Raw genomic sequence first — 16,292 nt, forward strand, 5'->3', positions numbered from 1 at the left:
CCAGATCGTTGATATAGGTAACAAACAACAATGGACCCAGCATCAACCCCTGCAGCACTCCTGAATCGCTGAGTGTGTACCTTCAGGCTTCTGTACCTCCTACCTGATGGTAACAGGGAAAAAAGGACATGCCCTGGGTGCTGGAGGTTCTTAATAATGGACACTGCCTTTCTGAGATTTTACTATGTCTTCGCCTTGCCCCCACTCTCCATTTTCCACAGGGATTGCTCCCCCATGATTTCCTTGTCCATTCATCCATCCCATAATCTCTCTCTGGGCACTTGGCCTGCAAACAGCCAAAGTGCTACCCACATGCCCATCACCTCCTCCCTCACCTCCACTCAGGGCCCCAAACAGTCCTTCCAGGTGAGGCAACATTCACCTGAGAATCTGCTGGGGCCATCTATTGTGTCCGGTGCTCCCAATGCGGCATCCTCTACATTGGTGAGAGCCATGATAAAATGGGGGGGTGGGGGTGCATCATCGAACGTCCACACCAGCACCACAAGTGGAACTTCCCAGTGGTTAAACATTTTAATTCCAATTCCCATTCTGACATGTCAGTCCAAAGCCTCTTCTTGTGCCTCGGTGTGGATATTTTGTCTGGGTAGCTTCCAACCTGATGATGCAAATGTTGATTTCTCTTTCCAGTAAAAAAAATGTTTCCCTCCTGCTCCCCTTTTCTTCCATTCTGCACTCTGGCCTTTTACCTCTCGACACCTGCCCATCACCTCCCTCTGGTGCCCCTCTTCCTTCCCTTTCTCCCATGGTCCACTCTCCTCTCCTATCAGGTTCTTGCTCTCCTGCCCTTTACCTTTCCCACTCATCTGGCTTCACCTATCACTTTCTCATCATCCTCCTTCCCTACCCCCAGCTTTTTATTCTGGCATCTTCCCCCTTCCTTTCCAGTCCAAAGCGTCGACTCATTGAATGTTGCCTGATCTGCTGAATTCCTCCGGCAGTCTGTGTGTGTTTCAGAGAATAAAAGTGCTCACCGACTGAGTGATGGAGGTGGCGGTGATGTGGCACCAACCCAGAGAAGACCATATGATGTATCCGTATGTTGTTCACACAGAGGGCCAACACTCCCAAACTGTATTGGTAGTGGCTGCTCAGAGGCATGTGGTGATCTGCAATTCCCAGATAAAACGGGTTAGTGACACGGCAGCAGTGACTCACCCCAAACCCACAACCTGGACCTTTCAAAGTTTCCTTTTAGATTAACGCTTCAATTAACCATTGACAAGCAGTCAGCGTCAACTGGGGCTGCCCTTACTGTATTTTTCAAACTGCAAAGCACAAATTATAGTTTAGAGTGCTTTATACTTGCACATTTGTACAGAGAACCCACTCGATGCACAACACCCACACACCACAAGACACAGGAGCAGAATTAGGCCATTCAACCCATCCAGTCTACACTGGCATCCCTCCATAATACTCAAGCAATCCTACAATCCACACAAGCTGCATCGTACCGCAAGAATACGCCATGGCTGGGCAGTGGCGGTACTGATGAACCGTGTTTGCTACGACTGTCAAGAGGCTGCGGTGACTCCTCGCCCCTCCACCCTCCATCTCCAAAGCCTCAATATCCTCCATCAGAAAGTATGTGGAGGGCTTGAAGAGGCTGCAGAGGAGGTTTATCAGGATTCTGCCTCGATCAGGGAGTGTAAGCTATAAAGAGGTTGCACAAGCTTGTGGAGTGTCACGGACTGAGGCCTCATAGAATTTTACAAAATTACGAGAGGCTTAGATAAGGTAGATAACCAAAGTCTTTTTCCAAGGGTAGAAATGCTGAATACTAGAGGGAATAGCTTTAAGGTGAGCAGGAGGGGATGTACAGGACAAATTTTATTTTACACAGAGAGTGGCAGGCCCCTGTAACACACTGCTAGTGGTGGTAGTGGCAGCAGATATGACAGTGGTATTCAAGAGGCTTTTAGACAGGCAGATGAATGTGTTGGATATGGGCTAAGTAGGCCATGTCTAGCAGAAGGGATTAGTTTAAATTGGCATTATGCTTGGCACAGGCATTTGTTACGTGTAGGCCAAGCAAGAACGACGACGAGGTAGCAGCATTAGTTTCTACTGTGTCACGTTGGCCACGGTACACAATAGCCAACTTACACTGCGAGAGTGACAAACTGGGCCCGCCAAGATGAAAAGGAATATGCGCACTCAAAAGCCCTTCGAAAAGGAGAAGGCCTTCCGTAAGTGGGAAGCCCAGTGAATTCACCATGTGATCAATCGGCTGCACATGCAAACGCCATATTCTCGCAATCAATCCAATACGGTTCAACATTGTTGGCCCGAGGTCCTGTCTCTGTACAGTGCTGTAAACGCCGTCAGGTACCTGTAGGGCTACTTGTGCAACGGTGGGGTTTGCAATCCAGAAATCCTCATGCTTACAGTTCATTAACCCTTCAACATCCGGACATTCTCAGCTACTTCTTCGTGGAGGGAGAAGTCTCTTCACGGGTACCAGTACGTCAGACTTCAGGCCCTCCACACGTTGTAGACCCTTGGTGATTCCTGTGCCCCGGTTATCTGAGAGAAGAGCCAAGTCCGGTTCACAGAGTGGTTTGACACTGATCTTCATGTGGCCCCTGTCCTGCTGACACTGATCATTTAGGCCAGGTTAACGGAAATAATAGAGCAGATCAGGTGGCGGTTAGATCTGCAGCCACGGGCGATGCAGATGGCTCTGCTGACCCATGCTCAGGCAATGTGCCAGTTCCTGGATGGGGCGTTGCCATGACATCTTGTACTTGTCTCTCTAGTGAAACGAACTGTAGATGAGGATAAGTCTGTGCTGAGGAGGTAGACAGTCTGCCTAAGCTGACACACCAGCACTGTACCTAGGGATTCAGCATTGTTGAACATTGCCACCCTAGGTGTACGTTAGGTTCCAATGGCAACATTTGAACAGAGGCAGAAATGTGCACCCAGTATCTATTCTGTAACTTGTCATAAAACTAATGATGTCGCCACCAACCTGATAGCATGCACATCGATCTCTCTAACTTCTGGTTAATTCTCTTTCCATTTTCAATTCCCCATTATGGCTCCCCTCTTACGCCTTCTCTTCTGCTCAACAGCCTATCCCCTCTCTCTGGAGTCTTCCCTCCTTCCACGGTCCACTCTCCTCTCCTATCAGATGCATCCTTCTTCAGCTCTTTACTCTTCCATCTAGCACCTCCCCGCTTCTTATTTATCCCCATTACCCACCTATATGGGAGGCAGGGTTTGAGGGTTGGCACAACATTGTGGGCCAAAGGGCCTGTACTGCGCTGTATTGTTCTAAATTCTACCTACGTTCCTCCACCTATCACTTGCCAGTTTGTGCTTCTTCCCCTCCCTCCAAACTTCCTGTTCTGGTTTCTTCCCCTTCCTTTTCTAGTCCTGATAAAGGGTCTCAGCCCAAAACACTGGCTGTTTGTTTGTTTATTTATTGGGATACAGCTCAGATTAGGACTTCTGGCCCTTTGAGCCACACTGCTCAGCAATCCCTAATTTAATCCTGGAACAAGTTACAATGACCAATTAACCTACCAACCAGTACAACTTTGGACTGTGGGAGGAAACCAGAGCACACGGTCATGGGGAGAACATACAAACTCCTTACAGGCAGGGGTGGGAATTGAACCCGGCTCCTCTGTAAAGCAACATGCTAATCACTATGCTACTGTGCTGCCCCATTTATTCCTCTCTATAGATGCTGCCTGACCTGCGGAGTCCCTCTAGCATTTTGTGTGTGTTACCATTTTCAGATGTCAAATCTTGTTGACAGTTGTATTTTTTTTCGTGACAACCATACCTAGTTCCCAGGTGTTTTGGTGTCTATAAAACATAGTAAGGCATCTTAAGATAGCACAACAGTGTAGTGATCAGCACAATGCTATTAAAAGCTCAGGGTCAGAGGTTATAGTTCAATTCCAGAGCTGTGTGCAAGGAGTTTGTACCTTCTTCCCGTGAAAGTGTGGGTTTCCTTCAGGTGCACCAACTTCCTTGCATAACCTAAAGATGCAGCACTTAGTAGGTTAATTGGTAATTGTAAATTGTCCTGTGACCAGGTTCCTGTTAAACAGGTGGGTTGCTGTGTGCAGCTCGTTTGGCTGGGAGAGTCTGTTCAGTGCTGTATCTCTAAATAAAATGAAAAAAAAAGCAAAAAGCAAAAAGCAAAAAGCAAATGCAAGTCCTTTTCGTTTTGTCTTTCTTTGTCTGTGTGATAGAACAAAGTGCCTAATCATCAATGGTCCATTTTGCAGTCAGAGACAGAGAGAATCAGCACATTGAGGATGGTCTGTACTGCATCCTCCTCACCACCAGATGGCAGAGGAGGCAGTAACCAACAATAATCCAGGTGTAAGAAGTTCCCAATGATTGGACATGACGTTTGTTGGGTTCCTTGAAATGTTCCCGGTCTGTTTCTCAACCTCCGGGCTCACTGGAAACTCTATGGTGCTGGATAGGGTAGGAAATCTATTAGTACAGCACCCAAGTACTGAGTGTGGCTAATTAACAGTCTCTTACAGAATTATGAGTAACACACACGTGCCCGAAGATATGCATACACACGCACAGAGACACTGATCAAGTATACTGCTAGGGAGCCAGAGGTAACTCAGACCCATTCCCCTCTCTGTAAGCATGTTAGGTTACATACAGAGTCACTATACAAGCTGTTAGTCTGATTTAATTCAATTAACAGGAATTTTATACCTCTACGTTGAGATTTGAAGTCATGATTTCAGAGAGTTAGTTCAACCTGAGAATTAGATTACAAACCAAGCAACATGAGGACTGTGTGAATATACCCCAAGGGAGAAGAGAGCACGTACATTTGGTGTAGTTTCCTTCAGCATCAAGTTTGTTCTTCAGGTAGAGCAGTGCTGGCTGTTGTGCTCGCATATTCTGGCAGGACGCACGCAACGCCAACAGGTACAGAGCTACGAGGCCAGTGGAGAGCTTAGAATCCAGCCGTGATCTGGGGGAGCCAAGGGAGAGAACCATGAAAGTCGGGCAGACTTAGATTCTGATTTACTTATTTATTGAGGTACAGAGTGGAATAGGCCCTTCTGTCTCTTCGAGCCACGCTGCCCAGCAGCCCCTGGTTTAACCCCAGACTAATCATGGGACAACTTACAATGACCAAGTAACCTAGTAACTGGGACGTCTTTGGACTGTGAGAGGAAACCAGAGCTTTTGCAGAAAACCCAGGCGGTCACGGGGAGGAGAGATTCCTTACAGATGACGTGGGAATTAAACTCTGAACTCTGACAGCCCAAACTGGAAAAGTATCGTGCTAACGACTGCCCCACTGTGCTTTTCCCTCTGGAGTGGAGGAGGAGGAGTGATAGAGGTGCACAGAGGCATTGATGAAGTGGACAGTTAGCACCTTTATCTCAGGGCAGAAACAGCCAATAAGACGCAGCATAATTTTAAGGTGATTGGAGGGAAGTACAGGGGATGTCAGAGGTACATTTTGTTTTTTACCCATAGAGTGCTGAGTGCATGGAAAGTGTTGCCGGCTGTGTGCAGAGACAGATACATCAGGCACTTTTACCTCATTATGTTCTTGCACCTTACTGTCTACCTGCACTGGAGTCTCTCTTAACACTTATTCTGCACCTGTTATTGTTTCATCTTGTACACTTCAACACACTGTGTAATAACACATCCACAAGGATGGTATGTAAGACAAGCGTTTCACTCCATCTTGGAAAATGTGAGAATAATAAAACAATTCCAGCTCCAAACTAATTCCAATTCTAAGTTAAATGTTAAGGTCCAACACTGTTAGAGAATAGGGGAGAACAGGGAGGGAGGGAGACAGAGAGAGAGTTAGGATGGGAGTGAGAAGGGTGGGGATGGGCATGGAGAGAAAGAGAAAGAGAGAGAGAGAGAGGGCTAGAGAAGTTGTTTCCACATCTGAAATTAGTGGCACAACTGTAACAATATAAAAAATAAAATCTGAAATAAAAACATGAAGTATTTGAAACACTTGAAAGATCCAACAGGTAGAGGCAGCAGCAGGTCAGTCAACCCCCATGAGAAATGAGAGAGGAAGTGAGGGTAGGTGAGGGGGAGGCTCTCTCTAAACCTTTGGTTAGAGGGGTAGGCTGAGGAGGGCCAGCAGTCCTCGAGGTGAAGTCATGGTTGATAACAATGAATCAGAAATATTCATAGCAGAAGCACAGATTTTGCAGAAGCTTGTATCGTTGGAGGGGTTCAGAAATAATGAGGGCAAGAGACCATGGAGAGGTTTGAAGAAGAATAAGCATTTTCAAAATGAAGGTATTACAGGAGCCAAGGTAGATCAATGAATAAGCAAATTAACATTTGATGTAAGTCACAAAAGGGAGTTTTAAATGAGCTCCACGGTACAGAGAACGACATTTTGACTAAGAGAACTCTTGACTTGTTGGGTCTGGAAGTTGTAAAGGGATTGAGTAAGGATGGCAGTATCATTTTCCCACATTGGCACGAAACTGGCTTTAATGCAAAATAAATTCAACATAATCCCAGGGTTATCTTGCTTAAATCCTTCAGACTGTCACCAGCCCTGCTTCCTTCACATATGAGGCATAATTTACAAGTACTAGGTGGAAGGGTTGATGCCTGGTGCTCTGGGGAGCAAGCTGGCCGGTGTACAGAGCAAGTGGGGCAATTACCTGAAAAGCTTCCTGTGGAGGTCAGACTTCAGCCGGTGAAGGTATTTCCGTTCAAAGCCGAGGCCATGGTGCTCCGACAATCGCAAGGCAATGTGGATACTGGGATTGGCTGGCAACGTACCCGTAGATCTAAGGAGACGGGAGTTCAAGGCCACGATGGTCTTCTCGTGACTGGCTTCCAGTTCTGACATAGACAGAGCAAGTTGTTGACAATGTTGTTTATTTCTTTATTTAGTGACACGGCATGGTAACAGGCCCACACACCCAATTACACCCATGTGACCAATTAACCTACCAACTCGTACATCTTTGGAACATGGGAGGAAACCAGAGAACTGGAGGAAATCAACTCAGTCACAGGGAGAACATATAAACTCCTTTCAGACAGCAACAGGAATTGAACCTGGGACAGTGATGCTGCAGAAGTGTTACAGTAACTGCTACGCTACCATGCTGCCTGAAGTGTTCTAACACTGCCCCCCCCCCACCAACACAGAGCACTCATTGACAAGACAAGATAACCCTCCGCCCCACACATGTCAGAAGGGATTCACCCCGGAGTGTGAGCTTTGGGATAAAGTTGGTGCAGGATAGGGGGAAAAGTCTCCTGTAGAACAAATTCCCCCACAGTTTCCTCTGGATATCAGTCTAAGATCTCAGCCACAGCCACGTGTATGTTTGCTACATGCTGGACATTGAGATCCAATAGCCTGCCGGTGACCACTCAGACATATCAGAGTGGAGGATGTGTTCCTTGAAACTACCACAGAGCTGGGGGCACAAAAGAGCATTATTTTGTGTAGCAGCAAACATTCAGCCCCTCAAATCTAATTTGTTGTTCAAAAAGATCATGGCTGACATCGTCTTTAATTCCATTTACCTTTTCACTAAAGTCATAGGGTTGCAGCGAGGACAGCCCACCAGTTCCACCTTGACCATCCAGCATCAGTTTCAGTTTACACTAATCCCACTCTAACTTGGGAGCCCACTCTGTGTCTTGTCATCTCTAACTGCCTACCCAGACATCAACCACCAACTTTCTTCTCTCCTGTTCAAACCTCAATGCCAGTCCTGATTAAGTGTCTTGGCCTGAAACTTTCACTGCTCATTCACAGATACCACCCGACCTTCTGAGTCCCTCCAGTGTTTTGTGTACGTTGCTCTGGATTTCCTGCATTGACGAATCTCGTGTTTATGTGTTGCACCAACTGCTTCTGTCTCATTTTGACACAGAACAGCCTCATCCTATCCCTTCTATACACTAGACACTCTCTGCAGATTTCCAAATGTCCAACAGAGACTGCAGAAATGTACATCGCCTGCTTTGCTCCTGATCAAAGGCACAGGAGACTCACAAATGTAACAAAGCAGAAAAACAAAATCAAATCTGCTACAAATTCTAGTATCAATACACACACACGCTCGCTCGCTCGCGCGCACACACACACACACACACACACACATTAAGCATGGGGTGGGGTGGGGGGGGGAGAGAACAATAATACTTACTGACTGTGAGGAAAAGAATCCCCGTGCAGGATATCAACAGCAACAGTCTGGGCTGCATGATGTATTTTACAGAAATGCAGTGTTCTGGGAAAAACAGGAAGGGAAATATTTGATAAAATGGAAAAGATATTGAAACAATCATAGAAAAAAATCTGGACCTAAACAAATTAGTAGCAGTGTTTCTCATTTCCCAGAAAACATAAGTACATAACGTCAATGTACAGATTTGAAACTGGACCCTCGACTCTATAGTTCAGTTCTGCCCTTAGATAACCTCACCACTATCACCGGGTGAAATCCACATCCTGATGAACTCTTTTGACATTTAACCCCTTGCTTTTCAAGAAGATCAGATACAGCAGGAGATGGTCAGTCAGTCCCTTGAGCTGACTCCATCAGTAAGGCCATGGCTGATCCAGTCATAATTTCAACATCACTTTCCTGCTCTCTCTCCCATTACTCAGAATCAGAATCAGACTTTAATCGCCAAGTACCTGTGCACATACAAGGAATTTACTTCCGGCAGATGTTGTCTCAACTCTTTTGTATGTTAAATGTGAATTTTCCATAAATATATTTGTAAGGGGGTTTCTTTTTTTGTTACTGCGTATGTTAATCAAAATGGCTTCTTTGTTTTGTTAAAAGTAGGAATGCTTCTTTGTTATGATAAGTGCTTTCTCTCGCAGTTTGTTTGGGTTTAGCGTTGCTAATAACGAGAATTGTATTCCTTTGTGAACCAGTTGGAATTAATGTTATTCTCTCTTCTGAGTCTGTAAGCTATTGTTGGTGGGCTTTTGGGGAGTCGGCGTGAGAGGGTGAGAGAGAGAGGGCGTGATGCTGTAAGCTGGGCAATGGAACGGACCCCGAGCGGGAGTCCGAGGCCAGAAGGTTCAGCGAGGAGAGGAGACGAAGACAGAGATGCAGGTTGATCACTTCGGGTGGTCCTGAGCTGCAAGTCGAGGAGGTCTGAGGGGATTGAATGGTGGCCAGAAGACATCGTTAACTGAGCTCCAATGGTTGTGCACAAAATGGTTTGGACTTTGATACGTTTTGGCACCTTTTCTTCCCCGCAGCCTGCATAATTTAAAGAGGGTGATCACACAGAATTCCACAGAATGCAATCCCGGACAGAGCTCCCCCAATGTAACCCCCTGGGTCGCCTCAGGCTCACTCAGCTCACTTCTGTCTAGGGGCTGCAGCCTTCAGCCCCGACAAACTGGATAATCAGTTTGTGTGGATGCTGTGTGATGTCAACCACCTCACCAAATAACAGGCAGTATACTCCATGCGATTAAATGATTACACTTTATAGAGATTACTAGAACTACGTGATTAATAATGATACAGTATATATGAAGGAAATGAAAATAAAGAAAAGGCGCGAAAACTTATCAAAGTCCAAACCACTTCATGCACAACCGTTGGGAGATCAATTATCGATGTCTTCTAGCCACCATTCGATCCCCTCAGACCTCCTCGACTCACAGCTCAGGACCTCCCGAAGTGATCAACCAAGCACCCCCGGCACATCTGTCTACGTCTCCTCTCCTCGCCTAACCTCCTGGTCTCGGACCCCCCCCGCTTGGGGTCCTTTCCGTCACCCAATTTACAGCATTGCGTCCTCTCCCTCTCACCCCCTCGCGCCGACTCCCCAAAAGCCCGCCAACAATAGCTTACAGACTCAGAAGAGAACATAGAACATTGAATAGTACAGCACATTACTGGCCCTTCGGCCCACGATGTTGTGCCAACCCTCAAACCCTGCCTCCCATATAACCCCCCAAGAGAGAATAACATTAATCCCAATTGGTTAACAAATGAATACAATTCCCGTTATCAGTAAATTCTAAACCCAAACAATCTGCGAGAGAAAGCACTTATCATAACAAAGAAGCATTCCTACTTTTAACAAAACAAAGAAACCATTTTGATTCACATACACAGTAACAAAAAAGAAACCCCCTTACATATTCAGTAATGTCACCTCACATTTATTCTTTTAACCAGATCCTTAACCTATCTTTCTTTGCAATCTCCTGTTGTCCTTTCCACAAACTACTTCTCCCACCCTTCAGCCCATTTATCAGTTGGAGCTTTGGTACCTTCATCCAAGGCATCTGTAATGAATAATGTTAAGGCACTCATGGGATGCCTCGCCTTGTGTTCTGCCAACCAAAAATCCATTGATGCCTATTCCAGTTCATCACCTACGTCGATCTGCAATCTCCAACACAATAATGTTCCACAGCTGGAAGAAGTCTTTGAAGAACTACCACCAACACACCACCCGTGGAACAAGGAGAGCCAACACACTTGACCACTGTTATACCATCATCAAGAATGGTTACTGTGACATCCCACGCCTGCACTTTGGGAAGTCCAATCGCCTGGCATAGAGGCAGAGGCTAAAGACCACAGCATCAGAGGTAAGGACAAAGAAGGTAAGGTCAACCGAGGCAGAGAAGCACTTACAGTATTGCTTTGAATCAGTGGACTGGACAATATTCAGGCATTCATCTTTGAATCTGAATGAAAACGCTACAGTTGTCGGATTTCATCAGAACCCGTGTGCATGAAGATACCCAAACCAAAAGCCATGGATGAACCAGGAGATTTGTGGCCTGCTGAGGGCTACACCTGCGGCAGTCAAGACCAGTGATCCAGAATTCTACAAGAAGCCCAGATGTAATCCTCGGAAGGCTATTTGAAGAGCAATAAATCAATTCCAGGATGCGTGTCAGTTCTAACAGGCTATTACTTCCTACAAAGCAAAACTTAACATTATAAATAGCCATGACGTTTCACTCACAGGTGAGCGAAACACCTCTCATGCACACTTCGAAAGGGTGAATAAAACTACACCTGTGTGAATCCCTGCAGAATCTGATGACCCCACGACCTCTGTCTCAGAGGCTGAAGTCAGAACATTTTTCAAAGGGTGAATCTTCGAAAGGCATTAGCCTCTGATGATGTACCTGTTACAGGGCACTGAAAACCTGTGCCAACCCGCTGGTGGGAGGGCAATTGCTGCAGATGAAGGTTCCCACCTGCTTCAAAAGGACAATTGTACCAGTGCTCAAAAAGAGCAGTGTGAGCCACCTCAATGACTATCGCCCAGTGTTGGCAGAATCAGCTCCTAACCAAGCAAAGAACTGGATCTGTTGCAATTTGCTCATCGCCAGGACAGATCCCACTGGGTCTCCAGTTGGCCTTGAGTCAAGTGAACTACAGCGATACCTACATCAGCTGCTGTTTGTCAATTACAGCTCAGCATTCAACACCATCATCTCCTCAGTACGAAACAACAAGCCCCAAAACCTGGGCCTCTGTACCTCCTCACCGGGAGACCACAGTCTGTGTGGATTGGAAGAAGGATCTCCTCCTCACTGACAATCAACCTCAGCCCACTGCCCTACTCTCTCTACACCCACAACTGTTGGATAGGCACAGCTCAAATGGCATCTACAAATATGCCAATGACACAACTGTTGTTGACAGAATTCCAGATGGAGTGTACAGGAGTGAGGTAGAACAGCTGATTGAGAGCCTCGCACTTGTTAGAAAGACCAAGGAATCGATTATGAACTTCAGGAAAGAGAAGTCAAAGGAACACACACCCATCTTCATAGAGGGTGAGCAGTTCCAAGTTCCTGCGGGTAAACATCGCTGAAGATCTATCCTGGGCCCAACAGATTGTAACACTTCATTCTGTACTCTTACTGTTTTACCTTGAATTACCTCAGTACAAAGCAAGTTTTTTCACTGTACCTCTGTACCTGTACAATATAAACCAATGTAAATTTACCAGCATACAGGTGAACCTTCTCTGCATTCTCTCCGGGCAATCATCCCCGCTACTGCGTGGCAACCAGAAATGCACACAATACTCTCAGTGCACCTTAACCAGACATGGTGTCCCACCTACCGAGTCTGGCATGCCAACACTCTACCTGAGTTGCCAATTTCAGTGCACAATAGACAAACTCCCAAGTCTCTTTGCTCAACAATAGTCCTTAGCACCTTACAATTCACTGTGTATGTCCTACCCAGATCTGCCTTCCAAAATGCGCACTTCCTACTTGTCTGGATTGAGTTCCAGCTGCCTAGTACAGTACATACAGTACTCCACATACAGTACTCTACATACAGTACTCCACATACAGTACACAGTACATACAGTACTCCACATACAGTATAGTTCATACAGTACTCTACATACAGTACAGTACATACAGTACTCCACATACAGTATAGTTCATACAGTACTCCACATACAGTACTCTACATACAGTACTCCACATACAGTATAGTTCATACAGTACTCTACATACAGTACAGTACATACAGTACTCCACATACAGTATAGTTCATACAGTACTCCACATACAGTATAGTTCATACAGTACTCCACATACAGTACTCTACATACAGTACTCCACATACAGTATAGTTCATACAGTACTCTACATACAGTACTCCACATACAGTATAGTTCATACAGTACTCCACATACAGTATAGTTCATACAGTACACAGTACATACAGTACTCCACATACAGTATAGTTCATACAGTACTCTACATACAGTACAGTACATACAGTACTCCACATACAGTATAGTTCATACAGTACTCTACATACAGTACAGTACATACAGTACTCCACATACAGTACTCCACATACAGTATAGTTCATACAGTACACAGTACATACAGTACTCCACATACAGTATAGTTCATACAGTACACAGTACATACAGTACTCCACATACAGTATAGTTCATACAGTACTCTACATACAGTACTCCACATACAGTATAGTTCATACAGTACACAGTACATACAGTACTCCACATACAGTATAGTTCATACAGTACTCTACATACAGTATAGTTCATACAGTACTCTACATACAGTACTCCACATACAGTATAGTTCATACAGTACTCTACATACAGTACTCCACATACAGTATAGTTTATACAGTACTCCACATACAGTACAGTACATACAGTACTCCACATACAGTATAGTTCATACAGTACTCCACATACAGTATAGTTCATACAGTACTCTACATACAGTACAGTACATACAGTACTCCACATACAGTATAGTTCATACAGTACTCTACATACAGTACAGTACATACAATACTCCACATACAGTATAGTTCATACAGTACTCTACATACAGTACTCCACATACAGCACACAGTACATACAGTACTCCACATACAGTATAGTTCATACAGTACTCTACATACAGTACTCCACATACAGTATAGTTCATACAGTACTCCACATACAGCACACAGTACATACAGTACTCCACATACAGTACTCTACATACAGCACACAGTACACAGTACATACAGTACTCCACATACAGTTCATACAGTACACAGTACATACAGTACTCCACATACAGTTCATACAGTACATACAGTACTCCACATGCAGCACACAGTACATACAGTACTCCACATACAGTATAGTTCATACAGTACTCTACATACAGTACTCCACATACAGTATAGTTCATACAGTACTCCACATACAGCACACAGTACATACAGTACTCCACATACAGTACTCTACATACAGCACACAGTACACAGTACATACAGTACTCCACATACAGTTCATACAGTACACAGTACATACAGTACTCCACATACAGTTCATACAGTACATACAGTACTCCACATGCAGCACACAGTTCATACAGTACTCCACATACAGTACTCTATTTGACCTTTGTCACTTTCTGCCCCACCCACCACCAGTTCTGGTGTCAGAGGCCAAATTCACCAGATCCATGAGGAATGGGACCTCAGGATTAAACTGATTTTTGCTGCAAGGAAATCTTTAAAAAAGCTTTATTTTGTTTAATTTCGGACTGGATAAGTACATCTGCTTACTAAAACACAAACCCACCCTGCCTTCCTATGAAACTCAGAGACCAATTTAGATACACCAAGACCCCACGATGACTAACAGGTTACCTGATAATTATAGCAGGGATAACCCGGATCCTCTTGTGCAAGATCTTGCACACTAAGGATTAGTTTGTTGTCCCATCGAAGAGGGGCGGGCAGGCGGGGATCACGGACGGAGCAACCCCCGGCACATACCCCGTCCCGATCCCTCTCCGCCCTCCCAGTCGGCGGATTAGAGGAGGAGAGCAAACCCTTGTATGGGGTGAGAAGCGATAAGTCAGAGCTAACCCACCCACCGGGACCCAGACCGTACTCAGCACTCCTCCGGTTCGGGCAGCCGAGTTGGGATCCACGGGACTGACTGGACTGAGCCCACTCCGTACTCACCCTGTCCCGCACCGTGAACCGGCAGCAAACTATTTCGCAGCGAAAGTTGACACAGTGCGTTGTTATCGCCCCGGCTGAGACTGCCCGATGTAGCGGGGCTGCTCGGTTGGCGGCTGGTCAGCAGGTCAGTCCGCTGCCCTGTTCCCTCTGTTCCGGTTGGAGGCGACTGCTGTCACTCAGCCGGTCATGTGAGCGCTCAGCTGACCGACTGTCAGCAGGAATGGAAACAGGGAGGGGAGGATCGAGGATGGAGCAGGAAGGAAGGGAGGGAGCGGAGGATGGGGGAGGACGGGGCCGTCGGAGAGGCGGGGCAACTAGCGGTGCGGGGGAAGAGAGGGAGCCGGTAGGGTAACTGGTTGTGGAGGGGTAGGTAAGGAGTGGGAAGAAAGGAGAGAAGATGAAGGCTGGGGGGTAGAGGGGGAGGGAATGCGGCAATGGAGAGGGGGAAAAGGATCGGTCAGCGGGACTGGGAAGAACGTGGATGTCCCTAAAGGTTAACTTGTAGGGCTAGTCTATAGAGAGAAAGGCAAAAGGTGGGATTTGTCTCAAGAGGATTAGAATATAAAAGCAATGGTATTAAGCTAAGCAAAAACACGAGATGCAGATGCTAGAAATCTTGAGCAACAGGCGCAAACTGCTGGAGGAACTCAGCAAGTCAGGCAGAATCTATGGAGGGGAAGAAACCCTTCAATATTTCGAGCTGAGACCCTTCATCGGGACTGATGAAAGGTCTCAGCCCGAAAAAGCAACTGTTTACTCCCAAAGAAGCTGCCTGACGCGCTGAGTTCCTCCAGCATTTTAGAGGCTTTATAAGACATTGTTCAGATCACATCTCAAAGTTCAAAGTAAACGTATTATCAAAGGACATATATGTCACTATATACAACCCCGAGATTAATTTCCTTGCTGGCATACTCAATAAATCCATAATAGAATAATGATAACCACAATAGCGTTGATGAAAGACCACACCAGCGCGGGCGTTCTACCAGTGTGCAAAAGACAACAAATTGTGCAAATAAAAATTAAATGTAATAAATATATCGAGAACGTAAGCTCCTGTACTTTCTTCCTGCAGGCAGCCACCAGAAGAGAGCTTGAGGAGGGTGGGTGGGGTCCTTGATGATGGATGGTGATTTCATGCAACAACACTCCATGTAGATGCGCTGGATGGAGGGGAGGGCTTTACCTGCGATGGACTAGGCTGTATTCACGAGGAAATCTGCAGATGCTGGAAATTCAAAGAACAACACACACAAAATGCTGGTGGAACACAGCAGGCCAGGCAGCATCTATAAGGAGAAGCGCTGTCAACGTTTCGGGCCAAGACCCTTCATTTTTTGTAGGATTTTGCATTCAAGGGTTTTTCCATACCAGTCTGTGACACAGCCAGTCAACATAGTCTCCACTACACATCTGTAGAAATTTGTTGAAGTTTTACATGTCATGCTGAATCTTCGCAAACTCCTAGGGAAGTAGACATGCTACCATGCTTTCTTTGTGATTGCACTTCCGTGCTGGGCCCAGGACAGGTCCTCCAAAATGATAACACCGAGGAATTTAAAGTCGCTGAACCTCTCTGCCTCTGATCCTCCGATGCAAACTGGCTCATGGATCCCTGGTTCCCTTCTCCTGAAGTCAGTAATCGGTCTTGCTGACATTGAGTGAGAGGCTGTTGTTGTGACACCACTCAGCCAGATTTCCAATCTCCTCCTTTCTGCTGAGTCACCACCACCTTTGACTCAGCCGATGGCAGGGGTGGTGTCAGCATACTTGAAT

The 16,292-nt window shown here is 45.9% G+C and overlaps 1 protein-coding gene across 1 annotated transcript in view; it reads right to left on the minus strand.

Moving 5' to 3' along the window:
* The window catches only part of tcn2 (transcobalamin II), a 31,153-nt gene extending 16,469 nt beyond the window's left edge, over positions 1 to 14,684 (minus strand). Inside the window, exons 1-5 of the mRNA XM_059988429.1 lie at positions 14,514 to 14,684; positions 8,187 to 8,270; positions 6,678 to 6,861; positions 4,845 to 4,990; positions 996 to 1,130 (exon numbers count right to left, since the gene is read on the minus strand). Coding sequence (XP_059844412.1) covers positions 996 to 1,130; positions 4,845 to 4,990; positions 6,678 to 6,861; positions 8,187 to 8,244 — 523 coding nt within the window. The 5' untranslated portion in view covers positions 8,245 to 8,270; positions 14,514 to 14,684. The remainder of the gene's footprint in view (positions 1 to 995; positions 1,131 to 4,844; positions 4,991 to 6,677; positions 6,862 to 8,186; positions 8,271 to 14,513) is intronic.
* Positions 14,685 to 16,292: the final 1,608 nt, after the last annotated feature.

Source organism: Hypanus sabinus, chromosome 13, assembly GCF_030144855.1.
Source record: "Hypanus sabinus isolate sHypSab1 chromosome 13, sHypSab1.hap1, whole genome shotgun sequence".
NCBI lineage: Eukaryota > Metazoa > Chordata > Chondrichthyes > Myliobatiformes > Dasyatidae > Hypanus > Hypanus sabinus.